Source organism: Mauremys mutica, chromosome 4 (assembly GCF_020497125.1).
Source record: "Mauremys mutica isolate MM-2020 ecotype Southern chromosome 4, ASM2049712v1, whole genome shotgun sequence".
NCBI lineage: Eukaryota > Metazoa > Chordata > Testudines > Geoemydidae > Mauremys > Mauremys mutica.
This window is the reverse complement of record NC_059075.1, coordinates 161,727,525-161,749,735: the sequence shown is the minus strand read 5'-3', so window position 1 is coordinate 161,749,735 and position 22,211 is coordinate 161,727,525. Positions and strand designations below refer to the sequence as shown.

At 51.1% G+C, this 22,211-nt stretch overlaps 1 protein-coding gene across 2 annotated transcripts in view; it reads right to left on the bottom strand.

Moving 5' to 3' along the window:
• Positions 1–2,889: 2,889 nt before the first annotated feature.
• The window catches only part of LOC123369773 (syntaxin-1B), a 40,444-nt gene continuing 21,122 nt past the window's right edge, over positions 2,890–22,211 (bottom strand). The window contains exons 3-10 of one of the 2 annotated variants that reach the window (XM_045015721.1): positions 21,033–21,132; positions 20,259–20,333; positions 20,044–20,117; positions 19,400–19,508; positions 18,672–18,745; positions 18,283–18,420; positions 15,769–15,879; positions 2,890–3,163 (exon numbers count right to left, since the gene is read on the bottom strand). In XM_045015721.1, the coding sequence (XP_044871656.1) occupies positions 3,023–3,163; positions 15,769–15,879; positions 18,283–18,420; positions 18,672–18,745; positions 19,400–19,508; positions 20,044–20,117; positions 20,259–20,333; positions 21,033–21,132 (822 nt within the window). In that variant the 3' untranslated portion in view covers positions 2,890–3,022. Of the gene's footprint in view, positions 3,164–13,958; positions 14,040–15,768; positions 15,880–18,282; positions 18,421–18,671; positions 18,746–19,399; positions 19,509–20,043; positions 20,118–20,258; positions 20,334–21,032; positions 21,133–22,211 lie in introns of those variants that run through there. The other variant, XM_045015722.1, reaches the window with a different exon arrangement.

Sequence of the window (22,211 nt, the reverse complement as noted above, 5' to 3'; positions counted from 1 at the left end):
AGGGTGGGCCCGGATGGGACCATCTGTCAGCGTTGGCCGAGCAGCGCGGCTCGAGCTCATGGTGGAAATAATGAAGCTGTGGCATCATCTGACCCCTAAGGGACAGGGCGGGGGGGCATTACTGCTTGGGTTGGGGTCACATGAGGTAGGAACAGATGTTCCGGCATTTCCTGCCCCGGATGGGAGGGGGCTAATTGGGCTGAGCTGTGGGGAGCCCAGGGCTGGGAGAGCAGGGGGGGGGCTGCGTGTCGGGTCTGAGGGGCACCGGCAGAGCTTTGGGGGTAGAGACCAGGGCATTGGTCTGTGCTGCAGGGAGTAGGGCAGGGCTCAGCAGGGGGCGCTCTCCCTGGCAGTCAGGGCTGGCCCCAATGCCCCAGTGCGGCACTAGGGGGCGCTGTGCTGCAGGGAGTGGGGCAGGGCCTCAGCAGGGGGTGCTCTCCCCTGGGGGTCAGGGCTGGCCCCAATGCCCCAGTGCGGCGCTAGGGGGCGTTGTGCTGCAGGGAGTGGGCGGAGCTCAGTAGGGGGCGCTCTCCCCAGCAGTCCATGCTGTTCGGGTTGCTCCACCCCAGAGGCAGCTGTGTTTGCACAACGGACAAGCGCTGCCTACAGGGGAGTGCTCGGGGGACCAGGCCGCTCCAGGACTGCCCGGGCAGAAACAGGCTAATGCAGCCCCTGCCAGATGTGCTCCCAGGCGTGGCTGGCTGAGCATATGTCACCCTGACCCCAAGGGGATTGTTCTAACGAGATTGGCCTGTAACGAGCGGAGCTTATCCAGCCCTGCACGATTAGCCACCAATCGGCTTAGAGACAGGCCACTCGGCTGCTTGGTTGCAAACAGATTCAGCTGCGTGGGCCCTGAGTATCAGCTGGCTGCAAACTCTGAATGCCTCCTTGTCACAGCGCCCCCTAGTGCCAGGGCCAGCACTGACGGCCAGGTGAGAGCGCCCCCTGCTGAGCCCCGTGCCCTGCTCCCTGCAGCACAGAGCCCCCTGCCCTGCCCCCTGCAGCACAGCGCCCCCTAGCCCTGGGGCCAGCACTGACGGCCAGGTGAGAGCGCCCCCTGCTGAGCCCCCTGCCCTGCTCCCTGCGGCACAGCACCCCCTGCTGAGCCCCCTGCCCTGCCCCCTATAGCCCAGCACCCCCTGCTGGCCCTCGCCCTGCTCCCTGCAGCCCAGCGCCCCCTGCTGAGCCCCCTGCCCTGCCCCCTGCAGCCCAGCGCCCCTGCTGGCCCTCGCCCTGCTCCCTGCAGCCCGGCGCCCCCTAGCCCTGGGGCCAGCACTGACGGCCAGGGCAGCGAACACCCCCTGCTGTGTATAAGTAGTGCTGCCCCCTGCTGGAGGGGCTCGGGGCCCTGTATGTTTGTGGCTCTCCCCACCTCGAGACGCCCTGCCCTGGGCCCTCTTTCCTGGGCTCGATGGAGTGGGGAGGTGGCTGCAGCCCCGAGATTTGCCCTTGTCCCCTGGGGTTAGCTAGACAGACAGGCAGTGCAGAAGGAAGGTCCGCTCCCCAGTGTGTGTGTGTATGTGTGTGTGTGACCGCAAAGTGACAGCACATGTAGAGGGAGAGACTGATGGGGGGTGCGAGCTCCGTCATTCAAGGCTCTCAGAGCACTCGACACACACAAAAGAATGACTGGGGAGAGAACCCAGGAGTCCTGGCTGCCCGTCCCTCCTCCCCAACCCACACTCCCCTCCCACAGCTGGGGAGAGAACCCAGGAGTCCTGGCTCCCCGTCCCTCCTCCCCAACCCACACTCCCCTCCCACAGCTGGGGAGAGAACCCAGGAGTCCTGGCTCCCCGTCCCTCCTCCCCAACCCACACTCCCTTCCCACAGCTGGGGAGAGAACCCAGGAGTCCGGACTCCCAGCCCCCTGCTCCAACCCACCCCGCTCCCTTCTCGGAGAACCCAGGTGTCCTGGTACCCCAGCCATCCCATTTTAACTCACTCAACCCCAACAGTCTGAGAGAAAAACAAGACAGACCTGACGGTGAAAGCGATACACACAAGACAGGAAAGATGTTCAGACACAACCAGAGAAGCGCAGGGCCAGAAGGGTGAGTGGGGGACCACTAGCTACACTATATAAGGGGGGAGGAGCAACCTTTTCAGCTCAAGAACCCCTTTCTTGGCTTTAGCTGGGGTAAGGAGGTCTGACCCCCCCCCCCCATGAGTCCGGTGTGTGAGCCCCCCTCTCCAGTCAATACCCCCACCTGTATGAAAAGCTATAGAGAGAACGGTGGGGAAGGCCCGGCCCTGATGCCTTCTGGTGATGCTTGGCCAAGGCAGGTATGAAATCGGGCTGACGGGGGGGCTGCACGCTTGGTCCGAACGGCGGCACGGGCTGGGCCACACTGGGCCCGCAAGGGACAGCTGGCGAGGAAGAGGTGCCAGGAGCCAGTTGAGGACAGGGAGAGGTGGAGAAAGAGAAAGCGGCAGGGAGCTGAAGAGAGACTGAAAAGTACCGCGAGCCATTGAGAGTTGTAGAGCGCCGGACAGAAAGTTGGAGAGGAACTTCTAGCGAGTCGAAGCGAGTCAGATAGAAAGTTGTCGAGAGCCGGACAGTTGGCCAGAGCCAGCGAGAAAGTTCCCAAGAGGAAGTTGTTCGGAGCGGCAGCCAGAAAGGCGTGGAGAAAACTGTAGCGAGCGAACACAACAAAAAAGCCACCACAGAAACCATGAGAACGAAAGGAAAACAGACAACAGACGACAGGTGCTTTTGGAGTCTTTTTTTGTTTTGAACCCACACAGACCTAAGTTTTTTTTCTTTGTTTCATTCATTCCTTGGTTTGGCTTTTTGTTTTTTTTTCCTCGTTCCAGATGAGAGCAGAACACAAGGCAGCGGAATAAAGGGCACACACCACAATCTCAGACCAGGTTTGGTTTGGTTTTTTTTGGTCATTTTTTTATGTTTTAGTTGTTGTTTTTTTCATTAAAACATGCAAGCATTTTTTTTTCAAACCCGTGAGACAAAAGTTTTGCAGAGAAAAAATATGACAATTCCAGCCAAGCCAGGGATTAAGTCCTAAACCTTCCACAGGAGATGAAAAGATCTTGCGGCTCTTTCCCGGTTTTCTTTTTTAAGCACGGATTTCACCTGATAAATATTCATGCTTGCTGAGACCCATTGTGTGCGCCTATCGGGTTCTAGTCTGTGGTCATGTGGCTGCAATGAACGAGATGAGGAATGATTCTTTTTTCTTTTTAGTGTTAATTCCACCCCGATATTTGAGCCCCCAAATATTTATTCTTGCTGAGACAAATTGTTTGGTCCTATGGGATTAAATCCTAATCTAGTTTGCTGGTGGAAGAGTTGTACTGGGGTGAATCTGACCATTAATTTGGAGGAGGTATAACTGTGATCTTCCCCCGATTTGGTAAATTCTGAAGTCTAACCCTTGCTGGTGAATCTTCATTTTTTTCTAGGGAACAAGGAAGTTCAACCTGATATTTTTAAGCCACAATTGTGCTAGATTTGACTGCACGTTATCTCTGGGTACATCCAGACTACCTGGCAGATCGGCGGGTAGCGATTGATTTATCGGGGATCAATATATCGCGTCTCATCTCGACGCGATATATCGATCCCCGAACGTGCTCCTGTTGACTCCGGAACTCCACCAGAGGCTGTCGATCCCGCGCCGTGAGGACGGGAGGTAAGTCAAAATAAACTATGTCGACTTCAGCTACAGTATTCCCATAGCTGAAGTTGCGTATCTTACATCGACCCCCTCCTCCCCCTCAGGGTAGACCAGGCCTCCAAGAGGCAACAGGAGCCCCAGCGGCTGAGAGGTGAAACCAAATTCAGACCGGGAACAAGGGACACATTTTTCACGGCAGGGTGGCCAACTGTGGAGATTTTCATTGCCACTCTCACGAGAGCTGGCACTCGTTCTAAAGCCCCGGTGTCGTGTGATGACGGGGGAATCTCAGCTGTCAAATTGTTGTTTAAAATCCAAGTTTTGAGTTGACAGAAACACCCCAAAGTGCAGTGTTAGCAAAATGGAAGGGCAATAACCTAACATTTGGTATATTTTAAAGCTGATCTCATGGGCTTTCAAGGCTCAGTGTCAGCAACATGAAAGATGCAACAGATTCTCCATAGCTTGGCATCATTTAGCTTGACGTTGGCTGTGTCTCCACGGGCTACCCTCTTGCTCAAACTCAAGGTAATGCAGAAATCATGGGGGGGGGCGGGGAAATTCTCTGAGTTGTGTCAGACTGGATGATCTCTTCAGGCCTTTAATGTCTAATGAAATGAAACGTCTGCATTCTGCATATACACAATCAAACTATCTGAAAAGCCTGGCTGGTGAGTCTCTGTTAGCAAAACCACGCCTGGAGTTAAAAGATCTGGGTTGTTTTAAACCATTGCCTTGCTAAAGCTGTGCTTTAGACAAATGTAAATCACGGGGGTGAAGTTCAGGGTGAAACTCTCTGGCTCGTGCTTTGCAAGAGGACAGATTAGATAGCCCGCTTGAGGGGAGGAAGGCTTAGCAGTTAGCCGCTGGCTTTAACGAAGCACATTAGGACAGACATTGAAAACCGGAAGAATCGGACAATTCATTTGCTTTCGAATGAACAAAAAGAGAAAGACGTCAAACAAATAGATTCCAAAAATCAGAAGCAAACGCCCAGAAGTGACTCTCGAACGCTCCGTGCCCAGGCTGGGGGTGGGAGGGAAAAGCGCATTCAGAGGGAAAAAAGCAACTCAGCAGGCAAACGGAAATGACCCGTCGGGCTCCTCAGTTAATATTTACACACAGGAGAAGGGATGGAAAGAACAAATGGCAAAATAGACCCAGAGGAAGGGAAAGGGGGGCGGGGGTGGGGTGTTCCTGTTAATGAATGGGGCCTGGGATCCTGCTGAAACCGACTTGCCCATTGAAACGGATGGGGCTGTGAATGCCTATAACTCGATGCGGGTGCGTACATCTGAAGCCAGGCCTTGTTCTCGTTAAGTCCTTCGCTAAAGCAAGCCGGCCCATGGACCCCGACGGATCGACGCCCGGCCCAGATTTACACGAAGCAGCCAAGGGAGCATTGAGGCCGATCCGGAGGCAGAGACGCTCCGAAAGGAAGCGGTGGATTGGCCCGGAACGTCAGCGCTAGATTGGCCGCGCCAGCCAGCCACAGGGTTTTAGGCTCCAGGCAGGGATCAGATGAGACGCTCGAAAGCCCACTGGCTCTTCCCGCTAGTCGGCAGGTCGGCATCTCAAAGGCAGGCTCACGTGCCGTGCTGAGCAGGGATGGATTTGGGCGCACAGGGCCGGAGAGGCGATGGCAGCAAATCCATCGCGTTCGTGCTCTGGCCGAATCAGCGCCCGCACGCACAAAGGCGAAGCCTGTCGTGTGTTTATAAAATCCAGAGCCTCGACTGTGGTTCCGCTCATTTCCACGGACGTCAAGGAAGTCAGGAGCCTAAATAGCGTTGATGATCGGGGCCCAGCACGGCCATCGCAGTCATCCCCACGCTGGCTGCTTTGTTAAATCCAGGGCCGCGCAGAGATCTGTTGGCGTTCATGGGCGCGCCTCACACGGACGAGGTGACGGGGTCAGGAGGGCCAGCTGACATTTTCGCGAATGACTTGGCTAATGGAGTGGAGAGTGCGCTATTCAATTTGCAGCTGACCCGAGCCGGGAGGGGTGGAGGACAGGATTCAAATTCAAAACGCCCTTGACGAATTGGAGAATTGGTCTGTAGCCAGCACCGGGAGGTTCGATACAGACGCGTTCAAAGTACTTCACTCAGGAAGGAAAAAATCGAACGCACCGCTACAAAACGGGGACTATGTGGGTAGGGGGTCAGGTGGCTGGAAAGGCTCTGGGGGTGACAGTGGGTCACAAATTGGAGCTGAATCAGCAACGGGATGTAGTTGTGAAAAAAGGCAAATGACGACGATCATTCTGGGGTGTATGAACATGCATGTCGTAGGTACATGCGTGTCGTAGGTACATGCGTGTCGTAGGTAAGACACAGAAGGTGATTGTCCCGCTCTGCTCGGGCCTCAGCTGGAGTCCTGTGACTTTAGGCCAGACGGGGACAAATTGCAGAGTCCGTAGGAGAGCAACAGAAATGAGAAAAGGTTTAGAAAACCTGACTTACGAGGGAAGGTTATGGGGTTTGTGGAGGGGAATCCTCCACCCTGGATCCTCAGGGGGAAGGACGCTGGTTCTTGGGGCGCTCCCGGGGGGCCTGGCTGAGCTGGGGGCTAGATAATGGGGTGATACGTTCTTCACCCAGCATATACCCTGTCCATGAGGGATGAAAGCAGCTCTCCACCTTCACAGCCGTGGGAGGTGAGTTCATTTGTTGGGGTTTGTATCAAGCTGGCCATGAAGGGGTGTGTCTCTGTGTCTCTGGGTGTGAAATGCTGCCCCCTGCTGGAAGAAATCAGGCCTGGTGTGTGCAAGCCCGCACGTGCGTTTTGCACGCCGCCCCCTCCGCCTCCCAGAATTGGTTCACTCTACGGGTGGGCGGGTGCGTTTGCACCACCGCTCACTACTGTACATCTTCAGCTCCCTATGTACGTGTGGATGCGTGTGATGTGGTGCTATTTAACCGACCAAAACCAGCTCGCAGCTCCGATCTGGAACAAAACCTTGGTTCCTCTCAGGTTGAGAGAGAGGGAAGGGAAAACTCTTTCGATCCAAAACGGAACAAATAATACGGGACAGGGATGGGAAAATAGAGGGGCGATAAATCCAGACAGGATCCCAGGTCATGCGGTGATTGGAAAACGAATTTATTTTGGCAGTTCTTTGATATGTTTTCAAGCAGCGAAAGGAGGGACATGTCAGTGGGGTTTTTTTTTTAGTTAATTTGTCTTTTTAAAAATGTTTTAGTGCCACACAGACCGAAAAGGGGCCGAGGAAGAGACCGGAAGTGGAAACAGGAAAGGGAGGAAGGAAAGAAAAATGAAGAGGTTATTTGTCTGTTTGTTTCTTAGCAAACACACCACAGATTACAGGAAAACAGCCCACACGGAAACAATACACAGCTCAATACCCCAAAAGGGAAGTCGAGGGACAACGACAACGTAGTAGGAATTTTTCTCCCGCATTTGTTTTGTTTTTTTAGTCCTTTTTAACGGCTTTTTTTTTGTTCACTTTTGTGTTTTGTTTAAAAAAGATCAAAAAATCTAAGTTTGGTTTGTTCTTTTTTTTTTCTTTTTCGGAAGGTGGGCTGGAAATGCAGACATGGTGGAATGGAGGTTGTGTAGGTAGGTACAGGAGTTGTGAGCACACACATGGAACACACACTATATATCACGGCTAGACCCTGGGACCAAGCCGCAGCTGATGTGAATTGTTAGTGGTGCTAAATCCACGGAACTATCGTCATTTGTACGAGCTGTGAATCTGGCTCGGTGTGTGTGTGTGTGTCTAGTATATTTTGACACGCTATACACAGGTATATTTGTGATATATGTGTGTATACATAGTTACACACATATATAGTATAGCTACTATATATATGGGAATGTAGATATACACTTATACATAAAAGGACACACAGAGGATATTTTATATATATATATGTGTGTGTGCATATATATGCATATAAAAAGGTAGATAAACATCTACAGTAAATTTACTATAGATGTATGTGTGTATTTATTTATATACAACATATATATTATACACACAGTAAATATATAATGCATATATTTTTATATAAAGATAGATATAGACATGTATAGTATATTTCCTACATGTATGTATGTGTGTGTGTATATATAAATCTAAATATCTACACATATATCTATGTATATATCTATATATGATATATAGATATTATATGAGATATAGATATAGTAAATATACATATTGTCCACGTATTATATATGCATACTTATATTTATATATACATATATATGCACACATACACAGATATGTAAGAAATATACTGTCTATACACACATAATAAATATGCTGTAGATGTGTCTTTATGTATCTTTCTTTATATATACAAATATAAACATAAATATTAAATATCCTATAGAGGTGTGTATTTACCTTTAAATATAAATATATACACTCAGACATACAGATATATAGGCAATATACTATAGATGTGTCTGTCTATCTATACTCATACACACTAAATATGCTGTATACGCGTGTATCTTTATATATCTTATATATATATATATATACACACATACACATAATATAAATATTAAATATATGATAGAGGTTTAATTAAATATTCCATATTTAATATGTGTTTATATACACACATCTATAATATATTTAATACATCTACATATTCAGACATCTAAAGTATATTTAATATTTGTTTATACACACACATATATACATACACATCTATAGGATATTTCAGATACATATATACACATATATACACACATGCACATCTATCTATCTATCTATCTATCTATCTATCTATCTATCTATCATGGTACGTATACATACACATCGCCTCCAATATATTCTCGCACCCACTAGGCGAGATCCCCAGCTGGTATAAAACTACCATCACTTCTTTGCCTTCAGTGGAGCAAAGCTGAATGACACCAGCTGGGACCTGGCCCCATTCCATGCCCACTCCACTTGTATAGTATATTTGGTGTGTCTGTATGTGCTCTGCACAGCACAATGCTCCTCACTCTTCTCCCCAATCTAGACAGGATGCCCCCACTCCCAGTCAGAGAGCGGCCCGGTGAGACCCACCTCAAATACAGCAGGTTGTCTTGGTGTGACCAGGATTTAGCTACGGCTACACCGACAGCTGTGTCTATAGCCACTGAGCGAGACACTCAAACACACATATATAGTATACACCGAATGTATCTCGATCTAGCTACCTATCCACAGGATATCATTTTATAGAGCGTAATTAGAACTAGTTATGTAGCCTAACTAGAACTAGAACGAAATGGGGGTATAATATTTGAGATGTTTACAATGGTGCTGGCAAGCCATTGTTACTGAAGACTACCATAGTATTTTTCTCAAAGAGATGCTATTTGGATATCCATTTATATATATATTTGCGTGTATATGTGTATATCTATATCTATATATATCTATAGATATACACATACACACACACACAAAATCACAAATATCTCTATATATGCACACACACAATCACAAATATACATATATACACACAATCACAAATATACACACACACACAAAATCACAAATAAATAAATACACACCTATGCATATACATATAGCTAGATACACATAGGTTAATGTATACTATATGCAGCATGCAGAAATGTGTTGTGTATAGCGTGTGTGTGAATACACACACATGTATATAAATAGAAATACACACAGATACTGTATATATGTGTGTGTGTGTGTGTGTGTGCACGCACCCACGTATGCTATAAAACGCAACAGTGTGACACAGTAGTCAGGAAGACGACCTAGTGGGTAAGGACGAGGTACGGGGACAGAATTATGCCGCCCCATTGCTGGGACATTGGGAAGTAGGATTCCTGGGCAGCAGATGGTCAGGGATGATTGTGCCCCAGTTGGGTATGGGCTAGATGGGTCCTGGTGTGGTGTCTCCTCATGGCCTGACGACTGATCACCCCTCCATCTGGGGTGAGGGACCGGCCACAGTCCCCCCCATGTGGTTTGGAGCTGTCTATTCCCTTCCTCGATGCCTATTCCCTCCCGACGCCAAAGCTCACAGTGGCGTTTGGCCACAAGATAGCTCCACCGTAGGGTGCCTTGAAGACTGTTAATACCCAGGTGTGGCTGACATTGATCTGGGATAACTCCCTCCCTCCCCCAACCCCCCCCCCCGCCCCACTCTCCCTACAGCATCCCAGAGTAATTGCCCCAGATACTTGTAGGAATACTCTGGTGTACTAGAGTAATGAACCCCAGTACGATAGTGACATGGCAGTGTTTGGGGCTATTACTCCAGAATGCTGCAGTGTTCTTTGGGAGGACTAGCAGTTGGAGATACATTATTATTCTAGTATTTTTATCATGGCATAGTCAGGAGCCATAAATACTCCAATTTCTTTAGTATTTTACAAGGGTATATTTGGGACCGGTTATTACTCCATGTTACTCCATGATTTTCTGAGGGTGTGTTAGGGAGACACTATTATTTTAAATTACTATAGTATTATTATAATATGTATTTGGGGTTACTATTCTTAGAGAAGCATCTTTTTTTAAGAAAACAAGACTAATCTAGAGTACTATTTGCTTCCACAGTGTGTTTGGAAGATATTATTACTCTAAATTAGTCTAGAAGTGTGTTTGGGAGCCACTATTAATTAGCTTACTATTTCCAGAAGTTTAGTGTATACAAATGCTAGCATAATCTAGAGTGAGCCTAGTTTCCAAACTGTATTGGCAAGCCACGGTTACTCTAGATTACTCTAGTATTCTTACAAACGTGTGTTTTGGAGTCCTGAGTACTTTATATCGTTGTAATATTTTATAAGTGGTTTTTTTTCGGGGAGCCATTATTACTCATAATTACTCTAGTATTCTTATAAGTGTGTGTTTGAGAACCATTATTACTCTAGATTACTACTGAATTTTTTCAAGGCTATATTTAAGTGCCACTATTACACTATATACTCCAGGGTCTTTATAAGAGTGCCATATTTGGATATTCATTATTACTCCAGACTACCACAGTATTTTGCAGAGCTATACTATTTGGGATCCAGTATTGCTTTAGATTACTGCAGCAATCAAGTATAGCCAGTATTACTCTAGATTAATCTCACATTTGTATAACTGTGCAGTATTTGGACATCCGTTATTACTCTAGCATTTTTATAACAGGTATAGTATTTGGGGAGCCATTATTGCTTTATAATATTGTATTATTTTCTCCAGAGGAACAATATTTCAGCATTCACTATTACTCTATATTGCCTCAGTGTTTTCCTTAAGGGTGAATTCTTTGGAAAACAGTAACATTCTAGAGTACTGCAGTATCTTTTATAAGGGTGTAATATTTGGAGGGCTGTTAATACCGTAGTATACTATAGTATTTTTTCCCAAATATAAAATAAAAAGGTAGAGTATTTAGACATCCATTATTAATTTACAGTAATCTAGCATTTTTGTAAGAATGTTGTATTAGGAAAACTACCATTCCTCTGGAATACTGTAGTATTTTTAGCTATGTATTGCTTGGCTATCCAGTATTACTTCTGCAATATTTTTTCAGGGGCATAATATTTGGACATCCCTTATTACTCTGTACTATAATTGTATTATCCGGAGAGCTCTTACTAATATACTCCAGTGCAATATTTTTATATGACTGCAGTATTTAGGTTTCATTGTTATTAAATATTCTATTCCAGGGGTTCTCAACCTTTTTCTTTCTGAGACCCCACAAACATGCTATAAAAACTCCAAGAACTGGTTTTCGGCATCTGAAAGCCAGGACCGGCATTAGGGGGTTGCAAGCAGGGCAGTTGCCCAGGGCCCCACCCCACAGGTTGCTCAGGCTTCAGCCCCATGCAGTGGGATGCTGGTCCTGCTTGGTGGACCCCCTGAAACCTGCTCGTGGCCCCCCAGAGGGCCCAGAGCCCTGGTTGAGAACCACTGCTCTATTCTATGATTATTTTTAAACGAGGGTATAATATTTGAGATGTTTACAAGCCATCGTTACTGAAGACTACCATAGTATTTTTCTCAAAGAGATGCTATGTGGATATCCATTTTTACTCCACATTACTTTAATATATTTATAAAGGACGTATTTACTTGGCCACATACTCTCACTCCAGAATACTGTATTTTTTCTTTTCTTAGGCATAATGTTGCATATTCAATATTACTCTGTATATCGCTAGTATTTTTAAATAAATGTGTAGTACTGGTACCAAGCCATTATTACTCTAGAATACTGCAGTATTTTCCCACAGACATACAATTTAGCATCTATTACTAATAATTACCGGTCATTACTGTATAGTATTCAAGCAATTTTATAAAGGTGTAGGATTTGGGCAGCACTATTAGTCTAAAATACTGTGGGATTTTTCTCCCCAGAAACCTGTATGCCCAGTATTTTTATATTACCTGAATGTATTATAAAGGGTGTAATATTTGGATAGCCATTATTACTCTGTATTGCTGCAGAATTATTGTAAGGCTGTGGTATGTGGGAGCCCTTATTTTTCTAGTATTTTATATGGGTTTTGCATTTTGGGGAGCCATTATTACTCTAGTATTTTACAAGAGTTTAGTATTTGGGAACTGTTATTACTTTAGTATATTATTCTAGTGTTTTATAGGGGTGTGGTGTTTGGGAGTACTTATACTCCAGTATTTTGTGAGGGCTTAGGTTGTAGGAGCCAACATTACACTAAGACACCACAGCAATATCCTTCTTAAGGCTGCTGTATTTGAGATCATGTATTACTGTTATTACCCTCAAATACTGTGTCATTTTCCTTGTCAGTGTACATTATTCAAGTATATTTTACAATGGCACAGTATTGTTACTCTGGAATAGTGTAATACTGATAATTAATAACTTAATAATATTTTTTGTTCATAGCTGCTCTCATGCAAAGGAGGAGCTGAACTTTTGGATCTCCCCATCTGGAATACCGGAGTATTCTTTGATTTTGTAGTATTTCTGTAGTAATGCTCATTTTTTTTTCAATAACACCTGACATAGTGGCAACCATTCCTGGCATGTGGAATTGGAAATAGGCATGAGCTGGGATAGCCATGTGCTTCCCCAAGTCAAGTATACTGGAGTATCTTTAGAAACTGGAGTATTTTGTAGTGATGGGGGATGACTTAATCTGGATAGTTTTAACACTCTTACATACTGTCATATTGCTACTCCAGTATTCATGGCTACTGTAGTATCAGTGCTCTAGCATTCTTGCTAGTGTAGCATAAATACTCCACTATTCCAGGATCCGGCAGTAGAAGCAGTTTGGGTTCTTGGACACTGTAGTAGCATTGCTCTAGTACACCTGGATACAGTAACATTGCTATTGAAGTATTCGGCGATACGACAGCATTCCTTGGAACTACAGTATTTGTACTCTAGCATTTTTGATACTGTAGCACCGATACTGTAGCATTGGAGTCTGCTGTAGCATTCCTCTATACACTAATACTAGTACTCTAGTATTCCTGGATACTGCAGGACTAGTATGTTACTATTAGTATTTTGGGATAGTGCTTCATTCATATTCTGGTATAACTGGATGCTCTTGAATTCCTCAGTGCTCTAGTATCAACACCGTTTTCTGTTCCTCTAGTATTTTATGTAGCAGTCTGTTTCCCTCCGACAATGACTGACTGGTAATCATTCTGATATTCCTTAATATTTGAGTACTGATATTGCAATATTTTGCTGCTCTAGCGTTTCATATAATTCTCTGGTATTTTTTCCATAGTGATTGATGGGTAACTACGCCTATTTTCCTCAGTGGGCTGGTATTGACACTGCAATATTCAGCTACTGAGGTATTTCCTAGAATAAACTGGTATTTTTCATAACAGCTGATTGGTAACCACTCTGGCATCCCTTAGCATTCTAGTATTGACAGTTTTCCATGTATTATACTGGTATTTTTTTCCCCCTACTACTGGCCACACCATCCCCAGCAGAACCCAAAACAAGACAGCATCAACAAAGGACAGATCACCACCCCGTCCCTCCAGGCTAACCCCGGATGTGAAGAGGAACCGGAGCGTTTGGGTCACTGTGAACCCAAAGGTTGGTTATGAGCCAATCCACGCCCTCCTGCCAGGGATCAGGGATGTCGGCCGATCTGGAGAGAACCCAGGTATCCGGGGGATGGAGAGATGGATGGAAAGGTGGCGGAGAACAAGAAACTTAGATTTGCTGACCCCCAAGGAGTGTATGTATAGGTAGCTGGAACATGTGCTGTTATATCCATTGCATGTACAAGTTTTCTTTAAATTATTATTATATTATTATTATAATATTTTTTTGCTTTGATTTACAACCCCAGAGTCCCCCCGATTGTGGAAGCGAGAACTACCCCAAGGACCACGCAACAAATTATAATCATAATTTTCTTCTACATTACCCCAGGGATCCAGGAAGCGAGAGAGAGAGAGAGAAGAAGAGATGTTAATGGCTAGTTTAATACTTTCATGGCTGGACTGGGCACCAGCAAGACAACAAGCAGAGCGAGTGAGATCGTTAGCTGGTGGAAATCACCGGAGCTACATGGATTCACACCTGCTGGGGATTGGGCCCCATTGACCCCAATGGAGCGACGGCCGAGTGACCCCAGCTGGGATCTGCCCCATTGACCCCAATGGAGCGACGGCCCCGTGACACCAGCTGGGATCTGCCCCATTGACCCCAATGGAGCGACGGCCGAGTGACCCCAGCTGGGGATCGGGCCCCATTGACCCCAATGGAGCGACGTCCGAGTGACCCCAGCTGGGATCTGCCCCATTGACCCCAATGGAGCGATGGCCCCGTGACACCAGCTGGGATCTGCCCCATTGACCCCAATGGAGCGACGGCCGAGTGACCCCAGCTGGGATCTGGCCCCACTGACCCCAATGAAGCGATGGCCGAGTGACCCCAGCTGGGGATCTGGCCCCATTGACCCCAATGGAGCGATGGCCGAGTGACCCCTGCTGGGGATCGGGCCCCACTGACCCCAATGGAGCGACGGCCCCGTGACACCAGCCGTTCTTATTTATTTACCTTGAACAAAAAGGTGATTTATTAAATCACCATCAATCTACAGAGTAAGGAAAAGAACCCAGGAGTCCTGGCTCCTATTTCCTCAGGCTCCATCCTGTTAGACCCCACTCCCCTCTTAGAACCAGGACCAGAACCCAGGGGTCCTCAGTTCCTTAGATCTCTCCATCTCCTGCTGGAAACCAAGGGTGTCCCTGCCCCTCATGTTCACTCGGAGCATCATTCCTCTCCCGCTCTCGGACTCATCACATCTGTTTATTCACAGTGCCAGGTAGCAGTCTGACAGAGATCCCTCATTGCTCTGCCAAGGGAGGTGGGGCTGGGATAGCAGGGGCTGCATATCGGGAGTGAGGGGCACCGGCGGAGCTGGGGGTGCGGGGGAGGCCAGGGCTGGGCTAGCAGGGGGCTGCGTGTCGGGAGTGAGGGGCACCGGCGGAGCTGGGGGTGCGGGGGAGGCCAGGGCTGGGATAGCAGGGGCTGCATATCGGGAGTGAGGGGCACCGGCGGAGCTGGGGGTGCGGGGGAGGCCAGGGCTGGGCTAGCAGGGGGCTGCGTGTTGGGAGTGAGGGGCACCGGCGGAGCTGGGGGTGCGGGGGAGGCCAGGGCTGGGCTAGCAGGGGGCTGCGTGTCGGGAGTGAGGGGCACCGGCGGAGCTGGGGGTGCGGGGGAGGCCAGGGCTGGGCTAGCAGGGGGCTGCGTGTCGGGAGTGAGGGGCACCGGCGGAGCTGGGGGTGCGGGGGAGGCCAGGGCTGGGCTAGCAGTGTTTCAGGAGCCAGGGGACGTGCAGGCCAAGATGGAAGGGAGTGGACAGACTGTGTTAAAAATAGAAAGCGGCTGCCACCCACAAAATTAGTGAAGCATGTGGTGTGGAGAGGCCTTGGGGATGGAGTGATGGAGAGAGAGAGACAGGAGAAGGGAAGTGTCTCCATCTCTGCTGGGGGAGGAGGCTCTCGGGGATGACCTGCCTCGGGGGGGAGGGGAGATTTGTGGATGGATTTCTGTGGGGTCTCAGCCTCTTTCCTCAGCTGAAGGGGGTTCATTGCAGAGCAGGTTAGGTCCACCCCCCCCGGCCCCATCCCCGCACTCACCCTCCGAGCCTTGCTCTGGTATTTTACAGCTTTCTTGGTGTCGGACACAGCTCTTTCCACGTAGTCAACGGAGTGCTCCACGTTGTACTCAATGCGGTCAATCATCTCCCCCTGAAACAGAGAGCCCAGGTGAGAGGTGAACCCGCAGCTTAGGGAATGGGACCCGGGGTCGTTCCCCTGTAGGGGGCGTTGGCTCCAAAATGGGACTGGCTCGCTCAAGGGGGCAGGGAATGGGATATGGGGCCCTTCCCCTCGGGGGGGGGGGCTGTGAGTCAGGCGTGAATTTTATTTGAAAGCTATTCTGAGTCTTGTATGCAATGAGCTTCATGAGTCTCAGTCCAGATTCTCATGGGAGAAGAGTCCCCGTCACAACATCACAAGGGGGCCCTGGCTGGCAGCCCTTTGGAGAGAAGCCAACAGCTGAATTGGAAGTCTAGGTACCTTGTTGCGAACATAAAAATGCACACCACTGACACCTTTGCAGCCCCTGATGGACTCTGCAAACGAGCCCCATTTAGTGCTTCCTGGGTGCCAGAACCTTTAAAAGATTGGTGAGTCTGTTTCAGAACTTGTAACGCTGTACATTCTGGAACCTAGAACATGCACTCTGGATCCACTGATGTTCTAAAAGAGTTCTAGAGTGGACCGTCACCTTACGGTAGGGTGTAAGATAGAGAACCCACCATCTGGGGACTCTCTCTAGCACTCTTCCCGGCCCCAGAGGGTTGGAACTCTGTGGGTTCTAGATGGCAGAACACAGGCAGCTGTGAGTATCTTCAGAAGCATCACCATCCAGATCTCTCTGGGTTCTAGACTGGGGAGCCCATCTGACTGTCAAGTGCCCTGCATTGCAGAATGCATTATGTTCTCGACCATTGCTCATGTCTTCCATGATCCAGAACTCTAACTGTTATGTAATGCAAAAGACCTCCAAGGTTTGAGTGGCTCAAAGGACTGAGAACTTGGCTAACCCTGAAATGCTGAAGCCAACCATGGGCTCTGAAATCAAGAACTTTATGGGTTCTAGACTGCAGCACACAGGTTACATGATCAAGAACCCTGCATGTTCTAGATCATGGACACTTAGATTCATGAAGCTGTCAGGTTGAGGTAATAATCTCAGGGGTTCTAGGTTATAGTACCCTGTAAATTATGGGCCATATTTCATGGGTTCCATGATACAGAACTTTCTAGGTTTTCTAGTGCAACATCTACGTTCTAAGGTGCAGAAGGCTGTGGATTCTAGATAATAGTTCATTCCTGGATTTATCATGCGTGAATGTCCATAATGCATGGATTCCATAATTCAGAACTCAGCGGGTCCTAGACTGTTGCATTTAGGTGCAGAAGTCTGTTGGATGCAGAAAGCATCTAGATATTAATCTCATGGGTCCAAGGTACAGCAACCTGTACATTCTAGAGCATAGCTCATGGGCTCCATGATCTAGAATTCTGCTGGTTGGAGATTCATTTCTGGGTTCCATGATACAGATAGCTGCAGGTTCTAGACTGTCACTCTTGAGTGCTAAAATGCAGAATGCTCTCCACTTGAGATAATAATCTCCTGGGTTCCACACTATAGAATCCTACACGTTCCAGATCATATCAGATGGGTTCATTGATCCAGAACTCTCTTGGATCTGGGAAAAACACATGGGTTCTAAGATGCAGAAGACTGTGGATAATAGCGTATGGGCCCCAAGGTTCAGAACCCTGGAACATAGCTAATGGGTTCCACGATCCAGAACTCTTCAGGTTCTAAAGTACATGGGTTCTAGGTTGTAGATAACTGTCGGCTTTAGATAATAGCTCATGGGTCTCAAGGTCTAGAACCCTGTATGTTGTAGACCACAGCGCATGGGTTCCACAGTCTAGAACTCCTTAGGTTCTAGCCTGCAGTATATGGTTTTATGATGCAGAAGCCTGTGGACTGTAGATAATATGTGCTGAAGGTTCAGAACCCTGCAGGTTCTAGGCCAGAGTTTCCCTGATGGTGTGCTGTCAGGCCTGAACAGGGGTGCCAAGGAATTTTTTGAAAAACTACAAAGGGGGGGAAGCTGCCTTCTGATTGGTCATCTGCCTCACTGACCTGCCTCCTCCAGGGGTGGAGCAACCAATCAGAGCTCAATATCCCTCTCTTTTCCCCTCTCCTTCTGTGTGAGCAATGGCTCAGCTCCTCTGCCCCTCCCCTTCCCTCCTACAGATGCCAGCTGAGGGCGGGGCAGGGTAGGGAAGAGCCCCTGGAGCTCAAGTTGTGCCACGGCAGAGAAAAGGTTGGGAACCACTGATCTAGACCATTGTTTATGGGTTCCACAATCTAGAACTCTTTGGGTTCTAGATTATAGTGCATGGTTTCTATGCTGCAGAAGGCTGTGGGCTGTCGAAAATAGTTCCTGGGCTCCAGGGTCCAGAACTCTGCAGGTGCTAAACCACAGCTCACGTGCTCCACCATCCAGAACTCTGCAGATTCTAGGCTGAAGCCCACTCTAGATCCAGAACACTGCAGGTTCTAACCTGACTCTCCACCAACATAGCCATGTCCACAAACATGTCGTGCAGCTCACGGATACTGGTTTCCAGTTTGATGATCTCATTATGTCGGGTCTCGATCTCGTTCAGAGCCTGTTTCGTCATCTGTGAGTCCATTTTGATCTGTGGAAGCAGAAGGGAGTCTGGATGATAGAAACAAGCATCCCTTCCATCCCCCCAGGGCCTTCTAGTGCTCACCCATTGCTGAAATGCAGCCACCTCTGGGGTGGAGCAGCAGGGGATGGGGATGGCCTGCCCTGTGCTGAAATGCAATTGTCTCCAGTGGCACAGCGCCCCCTAGTGCCGCACTGGGCTATTTGACTTGGGAACATGGGGAGCCCTGTTTTGGGTGACATCCCAGTCCTGACACTTACATCATCAGTGAAAATAGCCAGTTTGCCGCTCTCCAGCATGTCTTCAAGCTCTTCGTTGGTGGTTGTCCGGCCAGCTGTGAAGGCGATAGAAGGTCAGTGGCCTTGGCCTATTGCTCCAGGGCTGATGGAAGCAAAATCCTGCTCCCTGCAGCACAGAGCCCCCCTAGTTCCACCCTGACTGCAAAGGAACAGTGCCCCCTACTGAGCTCTGTTCCCTGCAGCACAGCGCCCCCTAGTGCCGTATTGGGACACTGGGACCAGCACTGATTGCCAGGGGAGAGCGCCCCCTGCTGAGCCCCTGGCCCGCTCCCTGCAGCACAGCGCCCCCTAGTGCCGTATTGGGACACTGGGACCAGCACTGATTGCCAGGGGAGAGCGCCCCCTGCTGAGCCCCTGGCCCGCTCCCTGCAGCACAGCGCCCCCTAGTGCCGTATTGGGACACTGGGACCAGCACTGATTGCCAGGGGAGAGCGCCCCCTGCTGAGCCCCTGGCCCGCTCCCTGCAGCACAGCGCCCCCTAGCGCCGCACAGGGGCACTGGGGTCACTCAGCACGTTGAGGGTGTGCGAGCCCACACATACACACATAGGGCCCTGATTCCCACCAGCAGGGGGCAGTGCCGCTCTCTCTTACACACACACACACACACACACACACACACACACACACACACACACACACACAACCACAGCTTCCCCATGCAAAGGCCCCACCCCCATTCAAACCTACTTATCTCCAATTGCCTCTGGATCCGATCCTTGCAGCGGTCCCGGTATTTGGACTGGGTGGCGTTGTACTCCGTCATCACCTCCACGAACTTACGGGATAGGGTGGAGTGCTGGGGGGAGGGGGTGGGGAAGGGAGACACCGTGAGAGACGCAGAGCGGCCGGGGGGAATTATTTTTTGGGGGGTCCCTTCGGTGGCGGAAGCTTGTGGCGCTGACTTGAGATTGCGAGTGATCCGCCCTCGACTTAGTGGAGGGAGGGATGCGGGGAGCTGTGATGGGAGAGAGCTGGAGAGGGAAGGGATGGAAGAGAGAGGATGGCTCTGGAAGTTGATGATGCTGAGGCTGGGGCTTCAGGAGGGAGGGATATTGGGGGCGGGGAGACGGAGGGGTACCTGTGTCTGGGGGAAGTGAGGGCGGAGGGATACCTGTGTTGGGGAGGGCGAGGACGGAGGGATGCCTGTTTCTGGGAGGCGGGTGAGGGCGGAGGGATACCTGTGTCTTGGTGGAGTCAGGGCAGAGGGATACTTGTATTTGGGGGGGGGCGAGGAGGGAAGGATACCTTTGTCGGGGGGGTGAGGAGGGAGGGATACCTGTGTTGGGGGGGGCAAGGGATACCTGTGTTGGGGGGGAAGGGCGGAGGGATACCTGTGTTTTACGGATCCGCAGGTCAGCCGAGGACCGGTTCAGCCCCTCCTCCTGCTCAATGCTCTGCTCGATGGCTGTGGAGAGACATGAGGAGCCGGATCAGAGCCACGGGACCCCCTTGGCATGGAAGAGGGGGAGTATTTTTCAGGGCGGAGTGATATGCCCTGGAGGGGAGGGCGTGCAGGACCAGCCAATATGGCCACCCAGGCTCGTACCTTTCAACTTGGAGCGCACCTTGTTGGCCGTCTTCTTGATGTCGGCCGTGAGGTCCTCCAGCTCCTGCTTGGTCTCTGCACGGGGGGAAGAGGGGGGCATGAGATGGAAGAGTCTCCACCATGCCCGCCTCCCACACTGGGGGTGAGGCCACCTTCCCAGCCCCCCGACCCCCTGGGATCCCCATGGCGGGCACGCCTGCTGGGGAGTCCCCTCCCCACCCCCCTGACCACCTGCCACACTGGGGACGGGGCCTGGAACAGCTGGGTGAATAAAGGGTGAATGGGGAGATGTGTGGATGCAGACAGCTAGGCACATGCACAGGGAGCCATGGATGACGGGAGGGATGGAGTGATGAATAGATGAAGGGTGGGACGGACAGTTGGGCAGGCAGACGGAGGGATGGCTAGAGGACAGATTGACCGGCAGACGGATGGGTGGACGGACAGATGGATGAATAGGAGGAGAGAGGGATGGATGGATAGATGGAGGGAGGGAGGGATGAAGGCCCAGCGAGATGGATGGAAGGAGGAAGGGGGAGGGATGTAGGGGTGGACAGGGATGAATGAAAGGAGAGGGTTGGATAGACCGAGGGGTGTGTGTGTGTGGGGACAGATAGGTAGGTAGGTAGGTAAAGGGTGAATGGGCTGATAGATGAAGGAAGGAGGAAGGAAGGGGTGGATGGACCCCTCTAGGTTCCGTCCCCCTCTCCCCCCAGCAGAGCAGGGAGGCGATGGGGCTCAGAGACCCCCCAGCCTGGGGCACCCCCAACTCACTCTCGTCTGGGTTGGGAGCAGCCAGGATGGCACTGTGCTGCTTCTTCACCTGCTCCACGTCCTCCGACAGCTTCTCGATGCAGCCGCGGATCTCCTCCACCTGGGGACGGACAGACACATGCACGGGGGCACGGCAATCGCCAGGCATACCAGCATGGGGCGCTGGGCTGCAGGGAACAGGGCAGGGGGCTCTGTCCCCTGGCAGTCGGTGCTGGTCCCAGTGCCCCGCTGTGGCTCTAGGGGGAGCCGTTCTGCAGGGAGCAGGCAGGGGGCTCGGCAGGGGGAGCCGTGCTGCAGGGAGCGGGGCGGGGGCTCGGCAGGGGGGCGCCAGGCTGCAGGGAGTGGGCAGAGGGGGCTCAGCTGGGGGCACCAGGCTGCAGGGAGCGGGGCGGGGGCTCGGCCGGGGGAGCCGGGCTGCAGGGAGCGGGGGGGGGGGCTCGGCAGGGGGCGCTGGGCTGCAGGGAGCGGGGGGGGGGCTCGGCAGGGGGTGCCAGGCTGCAGGGAGTGGGGCGGGGGCTCAGCAGGGGGCGCTGGGCTGTAGGGAGCAGGTGGGGGGGCTCGGCGGGGGGAGCCGGGCTGCAGGGAGTGGGGCAGGGGCTCGGCAGGGGGCGCTGGGCTGTAGGGAGCCGGCGGGGGGGCTCGGTGGGGGGAGCCGGGCTGCAGGGAGCGGGGCGGGGGCTCAGCAGGGGGCGCTGGGCTGTAGGGAGCAGGTGGGGGGGCTCGGCAGGGGGAGCCGGGCTGCAGGGAGGGGGGCGGGGGGCTTGGCTGGGGGCGCTGGGCTGTAGGGAGCAGGTGGGGGGCTCGGCGGGGGAGCCGGGCTGCCGGGCGTGGGGCGGGGGCTCGGGGGGGGGAGCTGGGCTGTAGGGAGCAGGTGGGGGGGCTCGGCGGGGGAGCCAGGCTGCAGGGAGCGGGGCGGGGGCTCGGCGGGGGAGCCGGGCTGCAGGGAGCGGGCGGGGGGGCTCGGTGGGGGGAGCCGGGCTGCAGGGAGCGGGGCGGAGGCTCGGCAGGAGGTGCTGGGCTGCAGGGAGTGGGCGGGGGGGCTCAGCGGGGGGAGCCGGGCTGCAGGGAGCGGGGCGGGGGCTCTCAGCGGGGGGAGCCGGGCTGCAGGGAGCGGGCGGGGGTGCTCGGCGGGGGGACCCGGGATGACGGCAGCGGGGCAGGGGCTCGGCAGGGGGAGCC